The 23,694-nt window shown below is 36.3% G+C and overlaps 1 protein-coding gene across 5 annotated transcripts in view; it reads left to right on the forward strand.

Moving 5' to 3' along the window:
- The window catches only part of LOC127380456 (cadherin-12), a 545,741-nt gene extending 540,731 nt beyond the window's left edge, over nucleotides 1–5,010 (forward strand). For all 5 annotated transcript variants that reach the window (XM_051609381.1, XM_051609385.1, XM_051609384.1 and 2 more), the window contains one exon: nucleotides 3,931–5,010. In XM_051609381.1, the coding sequence (XP_051465341.1) occupies nucleotides 3,931–4,427 (497 nt within the window). In that variant the 3' untranslated portion in view covers nucleotides 4,428–5,010. The remainder of the gene's footprint in view (nucleotides 1–3,930) is intronic.
- The last annotated feature ends 18,684 nt before the right edge of the window (nucleotides 5,011–23,694 follow it).

A 23,694-nucleotide genomic window follows, 5' to 3' on the forward strand; every position in this document is an offset into this window, starting at 1 on the left:
GAGGTGTGTTTCTCTGATTATTCACCTGTGGATTAATTTGTGTTGCTATTAGCTTAATCTGTTGTTTAACAAAAGCCATTAAAAATATGTAGCAGTTTATGAGAACTTCCAGAAATGCTTCTGCATTTTTGGAAAAGCATCCGAAAGCATTGGCCATGACCACGAATCTGCCAACACCTACACATTTCTGATTTCATTAAGAGAACCATCTTTCAGTGGAATTCAAATTACAGATTTTTCTCTGAAACAGTTTTGTTTAAATACTTTTCTTGAAGAATTAATATTTTTAAATTATTGCTAAGGTAGACAAGTCCTACTGAGAGTAACATCAGTAAGGACTTAGTAAGGGCCTTTATTTTCTTTCTTATGCCAACTTGAGCAAAAGGAGAACAAAGAAATGAGAGGGGAGAAAATAATTGTAATGTGGACTGTGGCTGGCCAGATCCATGTAAAACTTTATAGAAGACTTTAATTTCAGCCAGGTGTTGATTCCGTAAGGTGGCATTGTCATTTGATCTACAGTATATGTAAATATTGCTTTATTTACAGCATGCCCAAAGCAGTCGATACTCATATCCATACTACTTATATAGCCTTCATGAACTGTTAAGAAAATAAAATCAACTTTGTAGTTTACACAGGCACAATGTGGGCTGCAGAAAACAGACTGATTCTTACAGAAGCTACTCTATATCTCTTCTTGATACTAGTGGGCTTCTTAGGTCTCACTCTCTTCCTGATGTAGGAATAATGCATAGGCAAAAATAGCTGTAGACACAGAATATGACATGGATGTCCCTTTGCATATGGATAAAACAGTATTTACCACTTAAGTAAATTAGCAAAGGCTCAGGGTTATATAAACAGCTTCTTGGTAGCAGTGGGTAAAAGTCAGAATTTCTGTTCTGTGTAAAAAATTTTTGTTGTGAGAAAAATGTTGCAAATGGGAATGACAAACAGTCATACTTCCCATAGAATAGGAATTAGTAACAAATACACCCATTCCAAAGAGCTTTTAAAAAACAAAACAAAACCGAACCAAAGCAACAAAACAAAAAACCCCAAACAAACAAAAATATTAAAAACAAAACCAACCCAACCTTAGGTCAGTTTTTTGGAAGAAAGATTAATGCTGTCTCTTTTTCCACAGTTCCTTGGGACTACTTTTTTACTTTTAGGGTTTTCCTAGATAAAAGGAGCTGGGGGTGAGCCACAGCATCAAATAAAATCCATTATGAAAAAAAAAAAAAAAAAAAAAAAGACAACACCAACTTACTTTCACATGAAGGGATGTCAATTAGAGCTATGTCTTAAGTCAGGGATGCCAGGATATCTAAGCTCTCTGTTCCAGAGCAGTTACACTCTGTTGCAGTCCCTAGGGGTCTTAAACACATTTATGTAGCAAAGCCTTTCAAGTTTCTACCTTTGTGTCCAGAAATCTGGACAGTATGAACTATGTGACAGATAGCCTGGTGCTTTTATCAGACATCATTTACAACAGCAGAATATCTGGGGAAGCAGTAATACTGGAGGATTGAATTTCCCAAAAATGTGCTAGATTGAAGCCTTCAACAGAACTTTGTATTTGTTTCTCTACTGGTTTGTTGAAATAAATATACTTTTTATTTTAAAATAGAAAATAATTATGTCAAAGAACTCCTTACCAAGTCGTCTGCTGATTGGTGCTCTTGGCATATACAACACTAATGAAGATATTTTAATTCCTGCTTTGCACAGAACACCAGACTGAATTACTGAATTCCTGAGATTTGATTTGGAAAAGTGGTTTTGTTCCTTTAATAATTCCCTTAATTCCAATCAGCCTAGAAATATTACCCAGAAAAACTAATATGTAAAGAATGAGAACTCCAGTGCTATGTGTAACCTAAGAGAATGGCATTTATTTTATATATAGACTTTCTCCTTACTATTCCATTGATCAGTTTAAAAACTACTTTTGGATTTTCATTCTTTGCTGTGTACCTTGTCTGACACATGGTCATTAAAACTGCAGTTGAAGTTATTCTTCTTGAACTAATTTCTACAGAAAAGACAGGCAACATATTACCAGAATTAGGAGTTATTTTAGGCCACACAAGTCTGACCATTAATTTATAATCATTGCAATTCCTGTATTTATTATTGTGTTACTTCAACAACAGTGCTTAGAACACTGTTACTTCTACCAAAGGCAGTTAGTGAATTAAAAACAGAAAAAATGCCAGTTTATTACAAGTAGATTTTACAACCAATGAAATGTATCTTCAAAGACAAACTATTGTTTGCTATTGAGTTGTCATTTGGAATAAAATCTGTTTGCATCATTTTTTATTATATAGAATAACAAAATCACAGCTGGAAGGCAACTCTGAAGATCACCTAGTCTAACTGACCCTGCTGTAAGTTAGAACAGGTTACTTAGGGAAAAATCCACTTGGGTTTTTAATATCTCTGAGGATGGATACACCACAACTTCTCTGGTCAACACGATCCAATGCTTGACCATTCTGACAGTAACAAAGATATTTTCTGCATTCCAATTTGGGCCCATTTCCTCTTGTCCTGTCAATGGGCATCACTGCAAAAATTCTAGCTCCATCTTCTTCCATCCGGTAGGTATTTATACACATTGATAAGATTGCCCTGAGACTTGACTTCTCCAGGCTGAACAGTCCCGATTCTCTCAGCCTCTCTTTATTTGGCAGATGATCCAATCCCTTAATCAGCTCTGTTACTCTGCGCTGGGCTCACTCCAGGAGGTCCATGTCTGTCTTGTATCGAGGAGCCCAGAACTGGGCCCAGAACTCCCAAGTGCATCAGCAGTCATCTCCTTCAACAAACGTTTTCAGCCCATCAGCTCCTATGTCCCTGTGTGCATCCAGTTTGTTAAAGTGTTCCCTAAGCTGAACCTCTTTCACTAGTGATAAGACTTTCCCTGTGGTCTCAGAGATCTGAAGGACAAATTTACCAATTAAGACAGTGGCAAAGAAGCCATTTAGTAGGTTGGCTTTTTCTGTGTCCTTTTTGAAAAGGTTTCCTGCTCCATTCAGCAGTGGGCCCATATTTTTCTTACTTTTTCTTTTGCTGCTGTTGTACTTGTTCAAGCCCTTCTTGTTGCTAATTACGTCCTTCATGAGATTCAACACTCGATGTGCTTTGACTTTCTTTACCACATCCTTGCATGTTCAAACAGTCAGTGTATATTCTGCCTGGCTCACCTGTCTCTGTTTTCACCTCTCATGTGCATCTTTTTTTTATGTGTGAGCTTACTCAGGAACTCCTTATTCATCCATGCAGGCCCCTTGCTGCCTTTGCTTATTTCCTGCTTATCAGGATGGACCACAGTTGACCTTGGAGGAGGTAATACTTGAAAATCCACCAGCTCTCCTGGATGCCTTGTCTCTCTAAAACCATATAACATGGGATTTTTTTAAAGCAGATCCCTGGTGAGGCCTAAGTGTGCTGTATAAAACACTGAAGGAAGATTTTTATTTTTTTTTTTTTCTCTAATATTGTGGGGTTTTTTCCTCTCCAATGTGGAATTTTGGGGATTTTTCTCTACTTTGCTATGGAAGACATATTAAAAAAAACCAAAACAAACAAAACATCTCTCTGTCTCCCTGAACTAAAAAGCTGAAGTCCTGTCTAATTCTATCTGTTTGCAAAGCAGGCCAGTAGGAAAATTATTTGTCACTTCCTTCAGCAGCACAACGAGCACTGAAGAGCTAGACTCACACATCGAAGAAAAAATTATTTTTCATTGGCTAGAGCAATGCTATTTTAAAAAGAATAGTAGGAGCACATCTTCTAGGAAAAAAAAAAAAAGTCCCTTTGATTGCTTGCGACTTTCAAAGCAAGATATAATGATACATCATTAGACTACCAAATTATTTCTGTGCATGTCTTAACTTCATTTTTCTCTCATTACAGTCATTGTGGTACTGTATGTAGCACTACGGAGGCAGAAGAAAAAGGACACCCTGATGACCTCTAAAGAAGACATCAGAGATAATGTCATCCATTATGATGATGAAGGAGGTGGAGAAGAGGACACCCAGGCTTTTGACATAGGTGCCCTGAGGAATCCCAAAGTGATTGAAGATAACAAAATGCGCAGGGACATAAAACCAGAAACCTTGCGTTTTCCACGTCAGAGACCACCAGTAGAAGACAACACAGACATAAGAGATTTCATTAATCAAAGGTTGCAGGAAAATGATGTAGATCCAACTGCCCCCCCTTATGACTCCTTGGCAACCTACGCTTATGAAGGAAATGGATCTGTGGCAGAGTCTCTGAGCTCTATAGACTCCATTACTACAGAGGCAGACCAGGATTATGATTATCTGAGTGACTGGGGACCTCGCTTTAAGATCTTGGCAGACATGTTTGGAGAAGAAAGTTATAACCCTGACAAAGTCACTTAAGTAAAACTGCAACAGTGAAATAAAAGGAAAAGTAAATCGACAACAAATTTAAAAGATAAACCTAAGCTTTATAATAGGACAGGATTCCTTTGATTATAAAAGACTGCAATGGTTTCCAGCAATTTACTACATTTATCATACTGTTAGTTTTGTTTTGATCTGCGAAGGAAAGATAAATCCTGTAATATACACAGTTTTTTGTTGTTGTTATTTTGTTGCTCTGGAATTACACTGAGACAAACTCAGGCCTACAAGGTACAGTTTACTGACCTGACTTAGAAAGAAGATAGCTTTCTGGCATCACGGTGGAAGAGTGGTAGCTTTTTCGTAATTCCACTAAAGTGCCTATTGAAACTTTTAAGTGGTAAAGAGTCTGCTGTGATGGTGTTACAAAACTGGATAGTAAATTGGACAAGAACTTCAAGATAAGAAGCAATAGCAACATGCTGACTTCTTTTAGAACAAGAGTGGAGATTACTTCCAGGAGTATATCTAATGACTAAAACTAAGGGAGGGTGTACATTGTGTTTGGGGGCTATGTTTGTTTTTTTAAAAAGAAGAAAACAGTATGTCAAGACTTCGTATTTCTTCTTCCAAAATTTCATTGAAAATTTAAATTGAAAATGCTACTTACTGCTCACTCCTAAGATGTAAAACCCAAACTTAAAAAGTTCTAAACATACATCAAATGATTTAAAATGTTCATGCAAATATTGCATTTTTTCAAAATAATAAAAAGATGAAAGCAGCTGTTCCTTTATGTGAAGGAAATTTCATTTGGCTCCCCCTCTTCTTTTAAAATGAGACTATTACGACAGCATAAAGTGGAGAGTGTTTTTTAAAAATATTATTGAATTTTTAGTACTAAGACATTTATTTCCCTTGTAAATGTCACTAAAAAGTCTATGTAAAGAACTCCATATCACTTTTCTTTGCAATTAGTTTGCTACTCTCTAAGTACTACAGCCACACATATTAGAATTATTTTTCATCTGCTGCAGTTCAGCATATATTTCACTGCCAGGCCCACATCAAGTATTTTAGAAAACCTTCAGAGGATGGAAACCTTAATAATTTTTCTCTTGCTAAAATATTAACAGACTCAGAACAAAAAAAAACAACAACAGTATGTTTATCCATACTTTATATACATACCCATGCATGCATGTAGCTGTGCAAGTAACTGAAGTACAGATATATGCAAAGTGTTATGCCATGGGAGATCTCTCATAAAACTATTTCATCTGACTTCTTCTGATTATTTAAGGCATAAACATTTTGTAAGACAATGGTTTATGGCCCCCAAAGTGCATATATCCTTATATTACCCTTCCAAAATCTGCAGTACTATGCAATCTGCTTTGGTTCTACTTGTGATAAATGACACTGGCAAGGTCAACCCAAGTTTTTCATTAATCAGAAAGAAGTCTTTTATTCACATCAGGTCTACTGCTTAGTTTTTGTACCACTGAAGAATTATTAACTATCAGGTATAGTTAGCTCACAAGTCTGATATTAACATACACGAAGTTCCCTTTACTCTCTTGGGGATACATAAAGGTATTTAAAAGTTGTACACATTAATCCCCAATGAGACTTTAAAAGGTGTGTAGTTGAAATAAGTTTTGGATAATTTGGTACAACTGGACAGGGTTACATTAAAAGCATGATTGGCATGGCTGCTACCAGCAGAGTGCTGCGGAAGAAACATAGCATATAGCAACAAGAAAGGTTTGTGTGTTTTTTCATTATCAGCAAATGCATTCTCTGTTCCCTGAAAGACAAACTAAACCAACAAAAGCTCTTTTCACACAGGGCAAGGAAGCAAATGGAGTGGTGAGGCCCATTTGACAGCATAGCAATTTTTGTGTGGAAGGTAATGTTAATTTCCCACATCTTGGCATCCTAGCAAAGGCAACGTGTTACTGCAGAGTAGGTCTAAAACAGCTCTTAAAAATAATTTTTAAAAGTATTTGCTACTATTTACAACACAGATTGATTCATACAAAATTTGCACTTGTGGGGCTACTTAGCAATGCTTCCTCATGTAACAGAGGTTTTCTACCCTGCTGCCACAGCTAAAATAAGCATCTTACACTGTTCATTTACAGATGTTCAATCCTATAGCCAAACTCTGCTCTTGGCAATTCTATTACTCCTTTACATGTATTTCACTAGTAAAGTCAACATAAGTGAAGTGAGAGCAGCATTTGAGTTTTTAACATCACATTGGAATTCTTGCTTCTGGCAAAATCGTATTTGTAGTGTATAGTATTCACCCAGTGGATACTGGGTGAATGCTAGGTTTCTTGAATAGGTTGGCATTTGCTCTATGCAGGACAGTCTGCTTAGACTTCCTGCCTGATTTCCAAAATGGGTAGACACAAAACGCAGTTTTAAACATGCTGCTACACATAATGCATATTTGAGAGTGAGTTGTTTTATGTTAAATTAATACCAAATGCATATTTTTTACATTTAAGAAGTTTGTAACAGAGATGTTTCTGTCACATAATCAATAAACCTCCAGGAAGATTTAAAAAATAAATTGGTATGTAATGACTTACGCAATTGTCCTATAAAACTATAATTAATATTTTTTAAGAACTGTTTTTTTAAAGAGTGATCAAACAGTTTAAACTTAGCAGTTTTATAAAACTAAAGAAAAATATTATTTTCTCATTTATGTGTAACCTTGGATCCAGGGAATTTGTTTTTTACTCCATGTTCTCTCACCGGCTTTCTGAAAGACTCTTGTCAGGTTTTTAATACCTTATTTTTAAAAAGTTCATTAGACAAATAGGAAATTTATGAGGTTTAAAATATGTCAAGGCATTTCAGATGACATGAGGTCAACAGGATTAGGGAGCCTCAGTGCATTTGTAAATTGTATCATAGAACTACAGAAATTTTTAAGCACTATATCTACAAACACTTGCACAATCAAGATGTTGAAGTGGATGTCTTTTTCTCCCAACTGTGGAAAGATCCATTAACTGGGTAAGTGAATGCTTAAAAGCACAGAAGGTATAGAATTGAGAGAAATACTTTTGTTGAGATTTCCAAAAGATACCAATGCACAAACATCTAGCATAATCTTAAATTTAACAGTGCCCCCTCTGTAAATCACAAAACATTCTGTAAAATGCCCTCTGCACATGAAGGCATTGAAAAGATTCACTGGTATAAATAAATGCATGTTTTAAGTTAAATAGTTGTGAAATGTACTAGAGGAGCTGAAATAAAACTCTAAATATAAAGCATTCAGCTAAGAAGGGAAGTAGCTAAAGAAATCTATCTGATAATCTTATATGTGGACATAGAGAACTGAAGGCCAGTTTTTAACAGAACATTTAAAAGGAATTTCAGGGAAGAAGGAAAAAGTGTTCCCTGTCCTCCCATGAAAGGTGAAAATGCTACTACTTAGGAAACATTCCAGCAATTTCTCTATGGGATCAGAACATAAAAGATTTCTAATATTTGGATTTAAGAATGGTACCACATAAATATGAAAATACCGTTCTTCTTGAAATGTAGGTTTACAATATTGTCAGTGAGTCAAACAGCAAGAATTTGGAAAGCAAGGACAGTAGTTGATGACTCTTGCATGAAGATATGTTTGAATATTTTATATTTTTAGAATTTGTACTTATTTAAAAAAAAATGCTCTAAATTTTTGCTGTTCTAAATAAAGTCACTGGATTTACTGTAGGTAATGCAAGCAGAGTTCATTATCCAGCAAAGACCAATAGATGACTCAACAGATTACTGACAATATTATTCTAGAGACTACCTGGAAAATATTCTTGCCTTAAGAATAACGTGTCCATATCCACATAAACACAACCTATCCTTCACATTAATTAAAAATGCAGTTCTGCAGATGCTATATTAATTTCAGATTTACCTCCATTATTGTTTTGAAAGACTTCAGGAGACTGTGCTGCTATGAAATAACCAATCTCTAATAATGCACTATACTACAGGCATTTCATATGACATTAATGACACAATTTTACTTGCTGGAATTTTTTTATAAATTCTTTGCAGTTATTTGATTAGTTTTATTACTATTATTAGCATAAACATTCCAATATTCTGTGTATAGAAATATTTTTAGCTTTACAAACTTTCATGAAAACAAATAATTATATGACTTCTAATAATAACCCTATTGAGGTGACATTTAAGTGTGAGTGAAAATCAATATATATATTATACCCCTGTACCACCTTCTCTTAACTGCAAATCTGTAATAACCTGATTCCTTTTTTACTTCTTACTTAAATGAAGAAGGAGGTCAGTTGTCAGAACACAAGCAACAGTTGTTATTTTGAGCAAAACTAAGGTCAATTCCTGATTGTTTTTTGTTTGTTTGTTTTGTGGGTTTTTTTGTTGTGGTTTTTTGGGGGGGCTTATTTCCTTTTTTAAAAAATATATTCTATTTTTTAATTGATAAACTTCCTTTATTCAACTTCAGATTGCAACAAAAGTCCCCAGACCTTTTTTTTCTATCCTACTTTCATTGCTGTGGTCCCAGTTACAATACTTCTTGGGGCTTACGGGGATCTTATCAATGTGTATAAATACCTGGTACCTGGATGGAAGTAAAGAAGATGGAGCCAGAATTTTCTCAGTGACAGGACAAGAGGAAACCGGCACAAATTGGAGTGCAGGAAATTTGTTCAAAATTTAAGAAAAAAGCTTATTTACTGTCAGAACAGTCAAGCATTGGATCATGCTGCCCTGAGAAGTTGTGGTGTATCCACCCTCAGATACTAAAAATTCAAGTAGATTCGTCCCTGAGCAACTTGCTCTAACTGACCCTGTTGCAAGCGAGGAGGTTGGACTAGATGATCTCCGGAGGTGTCTTCCAGCCTCAGCTATCCTGTGACTTCCCCAAAACTCATTCTGTGTATTTAGGCTCCTAACATCTAATCAACTCAATGGCACACAGGACCTAACTACATATGCGTATTAATTATGACAGTTTTAGACATCTCAGTTGGAAGTGAAAGAATAGGCTAGCAATCTGTAAAATAACTAGCAATCTAGATAGACTGGAGAGACAGAAATTATTTATTGCCACTTCTAGTACAAGAAGTAAGGGGTATCTTTTGAAATTAGCGGGACTTGGGATGAAAATGAAAAATAATAGAGGTGGTTCTTTCCATGATGAGTAGCTCAGATAGTCATGGAGGCTCAGAGTTTAGAAGGGCTGAAAAACAGGCTAGACATATTCATGAAAAAGTAATAATTTGTGGGTTGATTAATACAGAGGCATCATACCTGGCTCAGTAAATACCTTAATAGTTCTTGATTAGCATCAGAGGGGAGTTACATTACCTGGTCTGTTCCTACATATTTTGCTGGAGTATCAGCTTATGCCAGTTCTGGAAAAGGTTACTACCCCAGTTTGACCAATCTAATTTTCCTTTTATGTTTTTCTTGCAAATTTAATTGATCTAACTCAAATCACCATTCCCCCAATTCTGATTTTCCAGATTGCATGAATAATGCCATGCCAGTTCTTTCTTTTTTTTAATGACACACCCCATGCATATATGCATGCATATTTTGTAATTTCATCATATTTAAACTATTTTAATTGCTGTGTTTCCTTCAATTGTGAACACCTTCATACAGTACTTACACGCTTTTATCTTTAACAGGGATACTAATACCTATTGCTGTCAGTGATGATGTCACAGTTTGCCTTAGTCTAGATTTTAAAAAATCTATATATTTAGTTACTGTGTAAAGATGATAACTTGAAAGTTAAAGGTTATACATCCTGGTTACTTCCCCGTGTCCTGGGAACACATGAAGAAACAGAAGGGGGAAAGTAATGACTGGCTGGATCGATGGGGTGGCCAGTGTTAGCCCAGTGTTCAGGAGTGCAGCCTACTTCTCTCCTGCTTTGTGTTGTGATGTTTGAGGTAATTTATTGTTTTTATATGTTGAACATTGGGCATGTATTAGTCAAATGCGTGCTTTGCTAGCATATAATTTTGTCAAGAAGTATATAATAATTCAAGAAGCATAAATTAATTTCCTTCTTTCTCTGAAGCTATCAAGGTGTATGGGGAAAAAAACAGAATCATATTAGGAAAGGTCAAAAGTAAGTATGCCTTAACAGAATGTCTTGCATTATCTGGTCACATGCCTGCAGTAAATAGTTGCATCTTTAATTTTATCTGGGGAGTTAATTTCCTCTCTGTAGTTAGTGTAGTCAGGGCAATACATTGGATATTATTCAGGATGCTCCCATTGCCTTCAACCCCAGCTGCCTTAGTCACTTTGAGTTACTTTGAAGTTAGGCATTTATCTCCCTGTGCATTCATTACTCTTCTACTTAATGGGGTTTACTGCATATCTGATTACAGCTGAACTTTAATGGCAGAAACATCTGACAAAAAATACATGACACAGCATTACAGGTGAAGAATTGTAGTTTGGGTTTACATAAGATGTTTCAGAATGAACAAACATCAAATTAACGTTCTGCAAGCTGACTTCAGCAGAAACCAGACTATAAACTTAATAAGGGAAAAAGTAATCACATCAAAGCTTTTTGTATATTTTCTCCCATTGCTCTACAGTACTCACCTGCCTTCTGCAAAGGAAAGGAGATACAAAGAGGAGGTGAAGGACGCCGGAGCTGTTATGTCCTATTTCTTTTGCTAGGTGTATTTAACATTTTTTTTGTATAGCTAGATAAGAATCTATATTTTCTTTTTTATTATTATTCTTTTTATTTCTTAGTCCTAAATTATGAAAAATATATTCTATGAGAAAGATACTTAGCAATAACAAATGAAACATGTTTCAAACGCAGTACAGCAAGATATTACTTTGCAATTCTTAAAAGGAGAAATTTAAGAACAGAAATTCAGTTTATCTTTTTTCAAGTTTGCTGGATTTAATGAAGTGATTTCATTATACTATCTGCTGACCAGAGATATTCAATGACAGACACTGAGCACAGGGATTTTTCTGAGTTGTTGCCTATCTGGATGATAGTGCTCTGCAGCCCAAATTGACAGATGTGCTTGAATTCTCTCTTGATGGTTATGGAGAGGAGACAGCCCTGTCAGGGTTCAGATTTTATGAAACAGTGTATTGATTTGACAACTCATCAAGGTAATAGCTCTAGAAAACTGCTGTCATGAGCAGAGTGAAACCCCCATTTCAAACACTATAGCAGCAGAAGAATCTTATATACATGGGAAAAGCTAAATGGGACCATTCTTCCAATTGAAATGATCTGTAAAAGACTGTAGGGTAGAATGGTGCCCCTAGAAATAGCACACCACGTATGATGTATAATTCAGAGACCATTAATTTATTTGCACTAAAGCATTGCTGAATTAAATAAAACAAAATGAAATAAAAAGTTGTGAGCCATGACTGACCTCTTCATTTTGTTAGGACACTGAGCTGAATCAGGATTTGTCATGCTTATTATTTTCACTATATTCAGGAATTCAGAAATCTGCCTTCTTTTCTGCACATGACAGAGCCTCTGTGGTGGGTTGGCCCCAGGCAGCAGCTAAGCACTACACAGTCATCTGCTCACTCCCCACCCCCATGGGAATGGGGGACAAAATGGGAAGACTAAAAGTCAGGTAACTCACAGGTCAAGATAAAAGCTAAAGACAATTTATTAAGTGGAGGAAAGGGGAAGGGAGGAAGAAAACAAAAACCAAAACCAAGTGGTAGAGAAAATACCTCCTACAAGTAGACCAGTGCTCAGCTAGTCCTCCAAGCAATGGTTACCTCCCAAGAAAAAACCTCGCCCCCATATGACATCATGTGCTGTGGTATATCCCATTGGTCAGTTGGACTCAGCTGTCCTGCCTGTGTCTGCTCCCAATGTCTTGTGCACTCCTGGTTTACTACTCACTGAAGTGGCATACTGGGAAAAATAAAGCTTTGACAGCTCAGTAATAGTCAAAATATTGGTGTGTTATTGATACCATTTTAGTCACAAACACAGAGGGTTGTTATGAGGAAAAGCTAACTCCATTGTAGCCATACCCTGTGCAGCCTCCAAAGGTGTGAGGAAGAACAAGTAATCTGAAACCTTCTCACTGGCACCTATATACCACTGCCATGGTTTAATGCTGGTCTGGCAATTAAAAGGTGTGGCCTCATTTATGCACAATTGAAAATGTGCTCTGAAGAGTACTTTTCTTGCCAAGATAGTGTGCCAGGTTCTTGGAGGAGGTGTCCATAGGTTTTCCTTTCTTATCAAGATATCTTCTCTATGGAGAATTTTGGGTTAAAGTAGAAAGCCAGCAGCAGAACAAATCTTTTACTGTAATCCTCAAAATCCTCTCTCACTTCATTCTTCTTCCTGTTTACGTTTGGCCAACTGCCTCGTCCTCGACAGTACTCAGTAAAACATCTGAATCCATCCTGCTGAAATGAAGAAGAAAATCCTCCCTCTTTTAAATTGTCAATGGCAATCTCGTGTATAAGTGTAGCATATCACAGGGGCTGCAAAAGTCACTTGTAGAAATCAATCAAAATAAATGAGAAAACAGACCTTGCCAAATGATAAGAAACTCACTCTTTCCTATGCAATAGCTCAGTACCTAAAGCATGCACACAAAAATTAAGATCTCCAGATTTAATGCCCTCTAGTATTTAGAGCTAATAAACAACTTGCTTCTCCCAAGAGTGCATTGAGGCTACTATTGTGTTCTTCACACCATCCACTGAAGCTATGTAAAATTGAGTGTAAAAGAGGATGTGATTTATTAAGCCAAACCTGGAAAACATAAACAACACGTTCCACAGGAAAGCTTAGGGTTGCAAGCAAGGCACTCTGCAGTCTGGGTTCTCTCACTGTGAATACTGCACCTTCTACAGGCTCTGAAAAGTCATTGGCAAACTCCTCTTCCCTGCCTCAAGAATGACCCTTCATTTATATATTCCTTCCAGAAACTTCTCTGCCTTCAACAGAGAGACTGAAATACACATTTTACAAGAAGGCTGAGCTTGATCAATAAAGAAAAAGTGCAGACTGGTCTTTAAATGCTTCTTAGGACTCTGACTGAAAATGCTTCAATTAGATCTAGTTAGGTACACTCCAATTTCCTCTCAGTGTTTGGCTAATAAATTGGCTGCTCTGACTCACGTTTCTGAAGTGTACAGAAAACCTAGATATCTAGTCCAACAGCTAAACCTGAAGTACCATTTTGACCTTTTTTTTTCTGGCATAAAGTTGCTCTCTGTAATCATTCAATAAAAGAGAGTAAAGAAGGTTTTTTTTCCTAAGTGCTCCACATCTGCTAATTTTTTTCTGTGCTTGCACATGCTGAGTCGGCAATATTTAACATAACTGAAGAATTTTGTCTTATTTATAGCATCAAAAGCACTTGCAGAAGAGCCTACTGCAGGTAATAATTTTTTAAAATATGGAGAGTAAACTTTCCTGCATTCCTCCTGCAATACTCAGACATGAAGGGCTTAAGAAGTACAATTTAGGTGAGAAAAAAATTATCTTTATGAAAAATCCATGGGAAAACAATATGCAATTTTTAATGAGATATCAGAATATTTTTTTCCTTGTGTGTGACAGGGCATCTGAATATGCTATTTAACTACTTTGCAGATTTTTTTAAAGTAAACCAACAATTTATTTTCATTTTTGGTTTGGTTTGGTTTTTTACTTATATCCTTTTGTTGTAGGATGTTTTTTCAAATGTTTCACTTTGGATGTCATCCATGTTTTATAGTAATGTAACACCATGAACTCCAGTAGAGACACTTCTGATTTACACTGACACAAGGCTTTTATATGCAAATAATAGTAATTTTGTGTTGCCAAGTCTGTTCTGGGTTACAGAACAAATTTTCACTGACAACATGATATATTTTATGAAATTTTATTTTTAAATTATAGAAAGAACAATAGTCTGTAATCTCTAGGTGCTGGAACAGTAAATGCACTTTTGTGAGGAAATGTGTTTAAAACAAATACATGAACCTACTCATGAATGGCTTTAAAGCATTTCAGAAAGTTTTAGTATGATTCATCAGACATACAGAAGAGGTGCTGCTGAAAGAAATGAGGTACAGCACACTAGGACAAATGGACAGTAATATAAGTCAATATCTTTCAAATTAAATCCCATTTAAAGCAGAAAAAGCTCATCAGTATTTTAAGAATACTGCCTACCTAGACAGTAAAATCTCTTTTTCTAACCCCAGGTTTCTTACATTAAAACCAAGCTTTTTTTTTTTTTTTTTTTCCTTCCTTCAGACTGGTACATTTAGGAATACACAGGAAATAACTTTACTCATCTGAATATGGTGCTGTCTAATTTCCTTTATCACGTTGTATTTAAACAGTTTGTAGATTTTTCTTTCCCTTAATCATAAATAAGCTAATTTTAAATATATTTAATCAAATTTGGTAATATTTTTTATTCTAAATTATTAATTTTTAGAAACAAATGCAGAGTATTTTTAAGAAATATTGAAAATTGGATAAAGTATTTTTTAAAATGACCAATACATTTCAATACATTGTTTTCCAAGCATCTAAAGGAGCATAAGGTTATTATTTCATCATTAATCTGGCAATTCTATTGCGATTAATCATTCCAGTATAGAGACTCAGACTGACATTTCTTATTTTGATGAAATAGTACAAAATCAACAGTTCTGTGGTGGAGATAACCTCTGTCCAAAGCATAACAGTGCTGTGTAAAAAGAGGTAAAAAAAAACAAGAAGGAATTTGGAAAGGCTTCAAAGCCTTTGCTGGTTTGAATGTCCTGATAGCACCACAAAGAAATCTATCACCATGTATTTTCACACAACTCAGGCTCTTACTGCCTGCAGTATCTGACTGACTGAGTCAGCATGACTGACTGAAAAATGTTATACTACTAAGAAATTATGGTAATAGCATGCAAATGGATTGGAAAAGAAACACAAACTCAGGACTAATATAGTGCTAGAGTTAGGTTCACCTTCCAGACCAAAGGTTCAGTCTTTTTTACTAACCTATTTATAACATCCTCTCTAGAACAATTTCCATGTTTACAGAAAATCACACAATGGATAATTTAGGTACCAAAGCTTCTTTTGATCTATGAGCAGTGATATGTCATCATTACTACGGGAGATGCTCACTAATAAACTGAATTACTATTATATTGTTCTGCTCTGAAGCCTAAGTAGGATTGTTCATGTGCTGGCACTCTTGATCACATATTGGGGATGATGAAAAAATTCTGTCTTGAATATAGCTGCTGCACCCTAAAATATGCAGTTAATATCTTGTCTGTCCACTAACGCATATTTTTGCAACAGTCTGTGAAGAGCTCACAATAGACCCGCAATCATTACAAATCTTGATGAACAATCAATATGCTGCTTAACATATTTTTGGTGTCATAGTACACTCATGCTACTACTCACAGGCATTGAGATCCTCTTGCTCTAACTGCATAAGATATGCTGTAATCCTTGCCTCCCTCCGCTCGCTTGTTATATTCTATATTAGAAGAAGAATTTTTGCAATTATTTCATTTGTCCTGAGAAACAGCTGAAGATGACTTTGCTAGAGAGAAGAAAGGCGAGCACAACACAAATGAACATAAGGACTACACATCTCAAAAATGCTAGCTACTGATAAGCAATTTATTTTTTGTCTTTGAGACAGGTCACCTAAATGCATACGTGTGAAATTAGGTATGACAGTCATGTATGTAGTCCTTTTCCACAAAAAAACAAGTGTGGAGTGCAGTTTAGGGGACAGTACACAGCCCTTACATTTAGAAAACACAAAAGGACTTACTTGCTGAAAGAACTTGATTCCCTCACTCAACAGAATAGGTATGGAGAACTCATAGTTTCCCAGTATGCGCAAGGCAAAGCTAGCATAAACAAAACCCCACAATGCTATCTACTTGGAAGACTGAGTTCTGATTATGATTAATGGGGCCTAAGAGCTAATGGGTAGGGCAAATAGAATATGAAAGAGAGATGCCAACCATTCATCTCTACTTGCTCTATATGAGCATCAACTTTATAGTCACTTATCAAAAAGTTTATATTAGCATTATAATAAAAGTAATGATATCATAGAATCACAGAATCATAGAGAATGTTTTGGGTTGGAAGGCACCTCTAAAAGTCATCTAGTCCAACCTCCCTACAATAAGCAGGGGCATCTCAGACTAGAACAGATCGCTCAGAGCCCCATCAAGCCTGACCTTGAATGATGCCAGGGATGGAGCCCCAACCACGTCACTAGGCAATCTGTTCCAGTGTTCCACCATCCTCATATTAAATAATTTTTCCTAATGTCCAACCTAAATCAACCATTTTCTAGCTTGAAACCATTAACCCCTTGTCCTATCGTTACACGCCCTTGTGAACAGGTCTTCCCCAGCCTTCTTATAGGCTCCTTTCAGGTATTGAAAGATCTCTATAAGGTACCCCTGGAGTCTTCTTCAGGCTGAAAAACCTCAATTCCCTCAGCCTGTCTTCGTAAGAGAAGTGGTCCATCCTTCTGATCATTTCCCCTGCCCTCCTCTGGACATGGTCCAACAAGTCCACATCATCCTTGTGTTGGAGACTCCAGAGCTGGATGCAGTAATCCGGGTGAGGTCTCACCAGGGCAGAGGGGCAGAATCGCCTGTCTCAATCTGCTGGCCACACTCCTTTTGATGCAGCCCAGGATGTGGTTGGCCTTTTGGACTGCAATTGCACATTGGTGGCTCACGTCCAACTTCTCACCTATACCAGGATAACAATGGAGGACTAAGAAAGTGACCACCATGATCAGTTTCTAGCTCTATGTGATGTATAAGTTTAATTCCGGGAAAATCTCAGCTTCTCCTACCACAAATACTTAGTGGTTCAGGTAATGTTCACATTTGTCAGCAATAAGTTTTCAGAAAATGGCACTATCCTGGCTTACATCTGCTCAATGAAGGAGCCTGAAGTATGGGAATTTCAACACCTTTCTAAAAACAGCCGCATAGTACCAGCGAAATACCAAAGCATACAGCTTGAAGATTTTAGAATTTTAATTCACAACAAAAGCTTCACAACTGTGTGTGAAATTTTCTGTGTAGCACAAGCCAAGGGGGCTGCAGGTCATTCATTCTTATTCATCTAAATTTAATGCATTTCTATTTCTTTAAAGTTTATTTTCTGACAAGTATTAATGCCAGAAAGAAAATACACAGAAACCTTAAATGTGTAGTCTTGCCATTTAAGATTACTTTGTACTTAAAAGGCACTAGATATTTGGGGATTCTTTTGGTTTAGATTACACAAAGTTTCCATTTGTGGAATTAATAGAGAATTGAAACTTAAAAACAAAGATCACTGTATTCAGATGCTTTGTAATCAATGTGACAGAAAAATCTGAACAACCTGTGCCATTCAGAAGAAGAAATACTACTAAAGCGGTGCATCACAGAAAAACATTTCATATTCTGCACCTTAGGAACAGAGGAAAAGAGTTAGTTTTTTTACACCATGATCCACTTCCTCTCATCCATAGTGTGGAGAAAACAGGCTTTACCAATTGGTTTTGGCATTAAAAATTAATGTTGGATATGCTTATTGAAAGCCATTTAACCTTCCTCATGCAAGAGTGTCACCAAGTATGTATCATGGAAGGCTTGTCCAGTTATTTTTAAAAGTCTGCATTGATGGACTTTCTGCTAGCACTGACATGACCTTCCTAAAATGTTGATGGTGAGAGAAAAAGGGAAGTGGAAGAATCAAAAAGCCACTCTGGTATGTTCAAGTTTTGTCAATGGCGCTGACAACCCAGACAATTTGGGTCTTTGCTGCTCTCTTGTGGCTGGTAGATTTAAGAGTCCTCACAAAGTAGAAAATGGCCTTGGTGTGTTCAAAAACTGGACACATATACTTCTGTGTTGGGGCCCTAGCTGTGCTGAATGGTTATGAGAAACTTTAGATAAGAGAAACAGTGAAGGCCATTCTGTGGGAACTAGTTAGTAATGATTATGAGAAACTTTAGATAACAAGAGAAACAGTGAAGGCCATTCTGTGGGAACTAGATAGTGAAGATGACGTACAGCAGTCAGGTAGTGTGGTAAACAGGATGGGAGGCTGGACAAAGGGTTTCGAGTTGGGACCAATTAAAAGGGGAATGGGGACATGTAAACAGTGTGCACTAACCACTCAAAAACCTTGCTCTGCCACGTGGGTGGTGTACACGCTGTCCTAAGACTATATAATCTGCACGCAGCCTAATAAACATGGACTGAATCTACATCATACTGGTGTGTCATGTTCTTTCCCGGCTTGCCACGGAAACTGGACCTCGGCACTTTTGTTAAAGTACATTCAAAGTTTGCAGTACCCAATATAGTTTAAATATGTCTAGAAACAGTAATTACTCCTTAAGGAAAAAAAAATAATCATAGCAGATAGCATTAGGTATTTCTATTTTATTTCTTATTTTTATTTTTTTAAGATAAATATTTCATTGATATACCATGCATGGCGGCTTATTTTTTTATTATTTTTTTAATAATATTGGACTTTTCAAATTAATCCTGAAATAGTGAGCATAAATCCTAGTACCAGGAACAAAAAATGCCTTACGTGTATTAAGAAATGGCAATGTAATGACAACAATTTTTAATTTTAATTTTTGTTTTTAAATATGTAAGAGATCACAGAAATAAAGGCTGAAATTCAGGTTACCTCACTGTCGACACTGACATTCCTGTAAACTCTAGAAGAGATAAATTGTCATTTTAATTCAGACTGAAAATTCAAAAGAATTAGTACAAACTATGCTAAATTCCATGTAAATACGATTTCTTAGCCTGTTCAGTATGAAAAAATTCACAGACTCACACCAGTTGTTTTCTCTATTCTTTTCAGCATAGCAAAGGTTTGCCAGCATTAGCTCTTGTTGAAGGCAGTCATGTACCTACTGAACTTACAGCTTTTGATAGTGTTATGGAAAATTATGCAAATATTTTTAAAAGCAACATATCAGTATGTGTGGGGTTTAGCCTAGTTGTATAATCTATAGTGATATGCTAGCATCATAGAGAACGATTCTTTCGATCATAAAGTTATTTCAGCTTGCCTAAAACTTGACAGAAACAAGAAAAAAAACACTTTGGCATTCAAATACTAGCTATCAAGAAATCAACAGGCTCTGATCTCTTTTCAGCAGTAGCTCTGACTGTAAAGAGAGGTACGAATCCAAACAGAACAGCACTGTGCGATGCATATTGACACTTTGGAAGGCTCTGTGCATGCCACATGCATAAATCAATAGCAAGTACCCTTCAATGACTCTCCACAGTTCTTGTATTTAGTGTAAAGCTTCTCCTGCTAAGTGCTCACAGCTTTATTAAGAGGAATAGACAGAATTCAGCTATAACAAAAGTGCTGATCAAGTCATCAAGAGTTGTGGCAGCTTACTTATGAGATTAATTTAACTGTATCATTATCAGACAGACCTCAACAGGGAAGAAATTACTTAATAGTGACAGAAGAAGGATCCTCTACACTGCTACGGGAGGCAGAGTATGGATCCTGCAAGCCTGTTACACATCAGGCAACAGTTGTACATCACCTTACTTAAATGTTAAGTTTCAAAACTTGCTTTTGGTACTGATTTCTTGTTAGGGTAAAACTTAATGCCCACAGGGAGACCAGACTCTTTGAAGAGTCATAGAATAATAGAATCAAAAAATGGATTGGGATAAAAGGGACCTTAAAGATCATCTAGATCCAAACCCCCTGCATTGGCAAGGACACCCTCTCATTAGATCACGTTCCCCAGAGCCCCATCTAACCAGGCCTTGGACACTTCCAAGGACGAGACAGCCACAACTTTGATGTCACCAACTTGGACCTGTGCAAAGCTTTTGACACTGTCCTGCATGACATCCTAGTATTGAAACTGGAATGATACAGATTCAACCGATGAACCACTCACTGGGCAAGGAACTGGCTGGATGGTTGCACTCCAATAGTTGTGATTAACAGCTTGATGTCCAGATGGAGAACTGTGATGAGTGGTGTTCCCCAAGGGTTGGTACTTGGACTGCTGCTATTTAACACATTTAATATATTTAAAAGAGGGGTTGGAACTAGATGATCTTTAAGGTACCTTCCAACTCAAACTGTTCTGTGATTCTATGATATCACTACATACCCTTGTAAAAAGCCCCTCCATGGCTTTCCTGTAGGCCCCCTTCAGATTACTGGAAAGCCACCACAAACTCTCCCTGTAGCCTTCTCTTCTCCAGGCTTAACAACCACAATCCTCTCAGCCTGTCTTTACAGGAGAGGTGCTCCAGCCCTTCTGTGGACTTGCTCCAAGAGCTCCATGTCCTTATTTTGTTGAGGACCCAGAAGTGGAGGCAGTACTCCAAGTGGAGTCTCATCAGAGCAGAGTAGATGGGAAGATTCATCTCCCTTGGCCTACGGGCCATGCTTCTTTTGATGCAGCCCACTTTATGGTTGACTTCTGGGCTGTAAACACACATTACTAGCAATGTGTTAATGCAGGATAATTGAATTGCATCATAATTCCTGCTAAAGAAATATTTATGATTGTGGAGATGTTAATAAATAAATAAATAAAATATTTACATTAGTAATCTTGCCAGTAGGTAATAATACTTTTTAAATTAGCAACTTCATGTCATTTTGCTTGCATCTTAAAGCTTTTACAAAACTTTCATTTTGTCTTGATTTTGTAAAGCAGCTTCACAGGGAACATTCTGGGCACATCAATAACCTGTTGAACTCTCCAAGCCAAAAGCATGTTGTTAAAGGTAGGAATTTTTTTATACTGAACTGAGGCCAGGATGACAAACACAATATGAAAATGAGCTTTCTCACACTCTCACAAAAGTTATCTGCTTTCCATTTACCTTAATAGTAAACTGGGCCATAAAACAATATTAAAAGCCTCACTGGCTAGTCTGAGGCTATGCACTGTGGACTGACAATCACTGGCTACCTGTGGTGGAAGACAAGCTTTTGACGCATGTTAGAAAATCTCTCCTCCTGCCTGTTTTGACATGAAGGACAGGGAACTGTAAGGATTCATATCCTGAATTGAAATACAGAGATTTTTTTGAGCTCTCTAGGCAGAAATAATCCAGTTGTATGAACCAGCTGGGGTTATCAGCATTGTATATGCAATTATGAACGTGTCTGTATCTTCTGCATCAGAGATGACTGTCTGTGAAGAAACAAGGATATCTTCTTTTCTGTGCCACAGAAGATCCTTAAATATTATACAGAATTGTTATGTTATGAAACTATATTAATGTAGGTATTTCTGTCTTTTTCTCTAACAAGAAGTTTCATTCTCCACCTCAGAAGTTAATGAACCTCTGAGAAAGCTGTTTCTCAGTGGAAAACAAGCTCATCAATATGCCAGGCGTGTCTAAAAGAGCAATAACCTGCAGACTTTAGAAGAATACAAGAGAAGCTGGTTTAAGGAAAAAAATAATAATTAAAAAATGGATATTTAATTACATGTGCTGATTTTCTCTTTGGTTCTAGTGTCTCAGACTAATTTAGTCTCCTCTGCTCTAAAATAGGACAGGGTTCTTCAGTGGGTGTTGCAGCCTCATCTTAGGCCGGCTGTCTTCATTGACTATACAAAGAATGTGGACTGAGTAGGTGGCCAGCTTGTGTGTCACAGTTCAGTGTTTAAAGAAGAATAATTCTAGATTTCTGGGGATATTTTCAAAGGTTCACTAGCAGCTACTTAACACCATCTAAACAAAATGGCCAACTGCCTTAATCCCTCTTAAAATTCTCTATCTGTTTAAATTCCCCTTTCAGTATAACAGAAATAATCCCACTATTTTGCCTCTCAGATTTTTAGCATGTTTTTTTGTTTGTTTGGTTGGTTTTGGTTGGGTTTTTTTAAGTATTTTAAAATTTTTATTTCCTACAATGAGTATCTATAGTGTCCCCTACCATACATATCAATCTGCCAGCCTTGGTTCTACAGCAGTAACCATGAAATTCAGACAATCCGTTCCTGTGTTAGTGTTAAAAAACAAATCTCTCTGACACTGCTTCCCATTTCAAGCTGAGAGAGAGAATTTTCTCCTACCTTGGAGGAAAGAGAAAAAATCAGTTAATTTTTAGGAAGCACTTGACTTCTGAAGTAAGTGACACTATAAAAGAACATAAACAAAGGGAAACTGTATTGCTCGTCAGTGGAAGTATGCTTTTCTTTAGTGTTTTCTGATATGCAATCCTTATTTTTTACCATGAATTATAGATTCAATTCTGCAAACACAAAATAAAAATTAACTGAAAAACAAGTATTTTCCAATTTTAGCAGAATATTACCATTGTTTGAATTATTTGTTAGGAATTGTTTAATTACAAATGTAATTACTCTCTGCCCTTTCTGCCCTCTCTCATGATTTGTATAAACAAGCTTTTTTTTTTAAATTAGGAATTTTCACATAATTTTTTTTTTTTGCAAACAAGCATAAAATTCCATTTAAAAAAAACCTGAAATGCTTATCTTTTAAAAGTACAACATACTCAGACTATTTGTCTCTGTGCATGAAAGCAAAATGTACTTGTGTATATATAAACACATGCAAAAACCACACAATACTTATTTTAGTGAATCCAGGAAAGAATATCACATAGGTTTTACGGGCTTAATCTATGCTATGTAAATTCATGTGTAGTTATACCAAAACACATTCATCTATGAAAACTTTTGCAGTCTCAGATTTCAGTCTACTGTCAAAACACTAACATTCTTGAAAGCAGCTTACAAAGTGATTTTAAATGTTCTCTTGAAGAAAGACACAAGGTCACAATTACAAAATGTTCCTCTTACACAGCACCTTTCTCTAAAAAAGAATACTTCAGATTTTATTATTTCTACAAGAATGAGAATGAGGACATGGCTCTGCTTGCAGTTAGGATTTCATTTCTCCAAACTGTAATTAAATTATTTTTCTCTTCACTAAGTGTTAATTCAGTCATGTTTGTCTATACCATGACACACTTAAATGTATACATCTTTAATAGGAAAATATTAGCAGTGAGAAATAGATAGCAAAATCTTGCATCTGCATTACTGTCTCCTTTAACTGCTTTTTAATAAGGTTTATGAATTTAAGGTGTGAATGAAAATAGATACAAGGTGCAAATGTTTCGAATTTCAGAAATTATTCAGCAGCAGGTCCTCATCTTTCAAGAGAAATGTTTAACTATCTGTGTAAGGTAAATAGTTCCTTT

The sequence above is a fragment of the Apus apus genome, chromosome 2, assembly GCF_020740795.1.
Source record: "Apus apus isolate bApuApu2 chromosome 2, bApuApu2.pri.cur, whole genome shotgun sequence".
Lineage (NCBI taxonomy): Eukaryota > Metazoa > Chordata > Aves > Apodiformes > Apodidae > Apus > Apus apus.